Below are 2,354 nucleotides of genomic sequence, written 5' to 3' on the forward strand. Positions count from 1 at the left end.
ACACGATTCAAATTTAGATAAAAATGGATAGACGATGAATAAAAATGGCTGTTTTTCTGTTTGCTTTCTGCATTGAACCATAATTTATGTACGTTCGACCCAAACGGACCCGGCCTCTTCATTTGGGGTCATGCATACAAGTTGGGCTAAGCAAGCATTGAAGTCAAGGAGACGGTGGGGTGAAGGAGGGGGAGAAGTAGTAGGAGAAAAGATTTGCGCACGACCGTCAGTGGTTGACGTGACACACGGAGAACCGCACCAACTCATGAGCAGGACGAACAACAAACCTTGCGCTTGCAGTCTGCGCACTGTAAAAAAGGAGCAAGACATGGCTTTGCTCACATCGGCGAGGATTTCGCTTCGCCCCGCTCGTGACGGACCATATGATATCCCATCCAGCCAGCTTGCTCGATAACAGAGCCCGCCGTATCGCGCTAGCAGCCGATACCGACAGATAGATCGGACAGCGACCGCCGTACCGTCCCCGCGAGCCGGAGCAAACGCCCGCGCCGTGTCACCGCGATCACCATGCCCGCGTGCACGCTCCCCCGTGCCGTGCATGCACCCGGCCACGGGCCATCTACGGGTGCAGTGCGTCCACAAACCATTGATCACGTACGTGAGCGCGCACACGCGCACGCCAGGCCGGAGTTCATGTGGCGCGCCGTGCCGGGCTGCCGGGTGCCGGCCGGTCACCGCGGTCGAAACCGAGAGGAAAAGGCCGAACCGGCGACGCTGGAGCGGCGGGTTCACGTGCACGCCGCGCGACCGAGGAAAAGGTGACGCGACGACGAGAGGCACCGGCCAAAGTTTAGCGACTAGTAAAATATTACGTACTCCAGTATCAGCAGCACTCGGCAGTGACCATGTATGTAAAACAAGCAGCAACCGAACAAAAATCCTCGGGAAAAAAGGTATGTCGCTATGGCTACGTACACAAGGGAAACTGGTGATAATTCGGGAGCAAGAGACAAGGGCTCGTGACGACGGCACGACCCACCGTCCAGATTCACGCCCCCGCTTGGTGACGCGCGCGGCCGCGCTAGCTGTAGTGGCGGTGGCGCCGGGCGGCGCCGCTCGTGCTGGTTGTGGCCGCGGCGGACGCCTGCGCGGCCATGGCGAGCTCGAACTGCCGCGCGGAGAGCGACGGCGGCTGCGCCTGTGGCGGTGGAGGAGCGGCAGAAGAGGACGAGGCTGAGGCCGAGGTGGACGCGGACGCGGCGGCCGGAGCGGTGGTGCCAGGCGGAGGGGCGGCGCGGTTCCAGGAGCGGACGCTGGAGGTGGTGCTGGTGCTGCCGTCCCAGCCGATGTGCGCGACATGCTTGACGTCCGTGGGGAGGCCGATCACCATCTCCGGCTCCTCCTCCTCGTCGTCCTCGTCGTACACCGCGAAGATCTGGTGGGACAGGTTCTTGAACCCGCGGAGCAGCCGCGCCACCAGCGACAGCGACTCCCCCTTGGCCGGCCTAACCACCGCCGCCGCCGACGTCCCCTCGCCGCCACCGCCAGCACCTGCGCACGTACGCACAGTCGCCGCCAAACCAACGTCCAACCCATCAGCCAACGGACAAGAAGCAAAACGAGAGTAACATCGGTGCGCGCTAGATAGGTCTGCTCGCCGGCCGGCGTACCTTGGGGCTTCTTGGACTGGACGATGTCGACGCTGGCGGCGGAGCGGCAGGTGGAGGAGAAGGGGATGACGATGAAGCGGTCCCTCCTGCCGCGCTGCTGCTCCCTGCTGCCCATGCCGGCCGCTTCCAGAGCCAACGGAGCAATCAATCCGTCCGGGAGGGAGCTAGCAGGTGGAGGAGAAGGGGAGGCGAGGAGGCAGCCTTGACTGGAGCGGGAGCGGAGGAGACAGAGGTACTAGTGCTGGTGCTGGTGCTGCTGCAGCCGGGCCGCCCACTCACGGGTTGCCAAGTTTGGTATCGGCCGGGAGGGAGCTAGCTAGCAGCAGCAGAGAGTAGCTAGGCAAGGCGAAGCAAAGGCAAGCGGCGACCTGCGGGAGAATACCATACCACTTGTAGCAGTAGTTTTTGGGGCTGGTAGCCTGCCTAGCGGCCTATCGAGACTGTGGTGCGGCAACAGCGGTGCACGCTGTGGTGCTCGGCGCGGTGGGGGCAGGGGAGGAACAAGGAAGAAAACACGGGAGGAAGGAAGGGAGTGGGTTGGGATGGTTGGTAATTTCGTACCCACCCCCACCCCACCCAGGCCGGGACTAGTTTTGTACACGTGACAGCGAGACGCACGCAACGCATATACTCCTACATGGGAATGGATCATCCATCTCCATGGACGGGCGACCGAGCGGCTGGTCGACGTCTCGATGAGGCAGCTGGGGTTGGGGCTGGCTG

At 62.4% G+C, this 2,354-nt stretch overlaps 1 protein-coding gene across 1 annotated transcript; it reads right to left on the reverse strand.

Annotated features, from left to right (window-relative positions):
* Window positions 1-810: 810 nt before the first annotated feature.
* Window positions 811-2,104, reverse strand: LOC123440685 (CRIB domain-containing protein RIC4-like). Its single transcript, XM_045117241.1, has 2 exons — window positions 1,632-2,104; window positions 811-1,512 (listed from the first exon to the last, which is right to left on the reverse strand). Exons 1-2 carry the CDS (start codon window positions 1,744-1,746, stop codon window positions 1,043-1,045), a joined length of 585 nt encoding a protein of 194 aa, XP_044973176.1. The 5' UTR covers window positions 1,747-2,104; the 3' UTR covers window positions 811-1,042.
* Between the last annotated feature and the right edge of the window lie 250 nt (window positions 2,105-2,354).

This window comes from Hordeum vulgare, chromosome 3H (genome assembly GCF_904849725.1).
Source record: "Hordeum vulgare subsp. vulgare chromosome 3H, MorexV3_pseudomolecules_assembly, whole genome shotgun sequence".
Lineage (NCBI taxonomy): Eukaryota > Viridiplantae > Streptophyta > Magnoliopsida > Poales > Poaceae > Hordeum > Hordeum vulgare.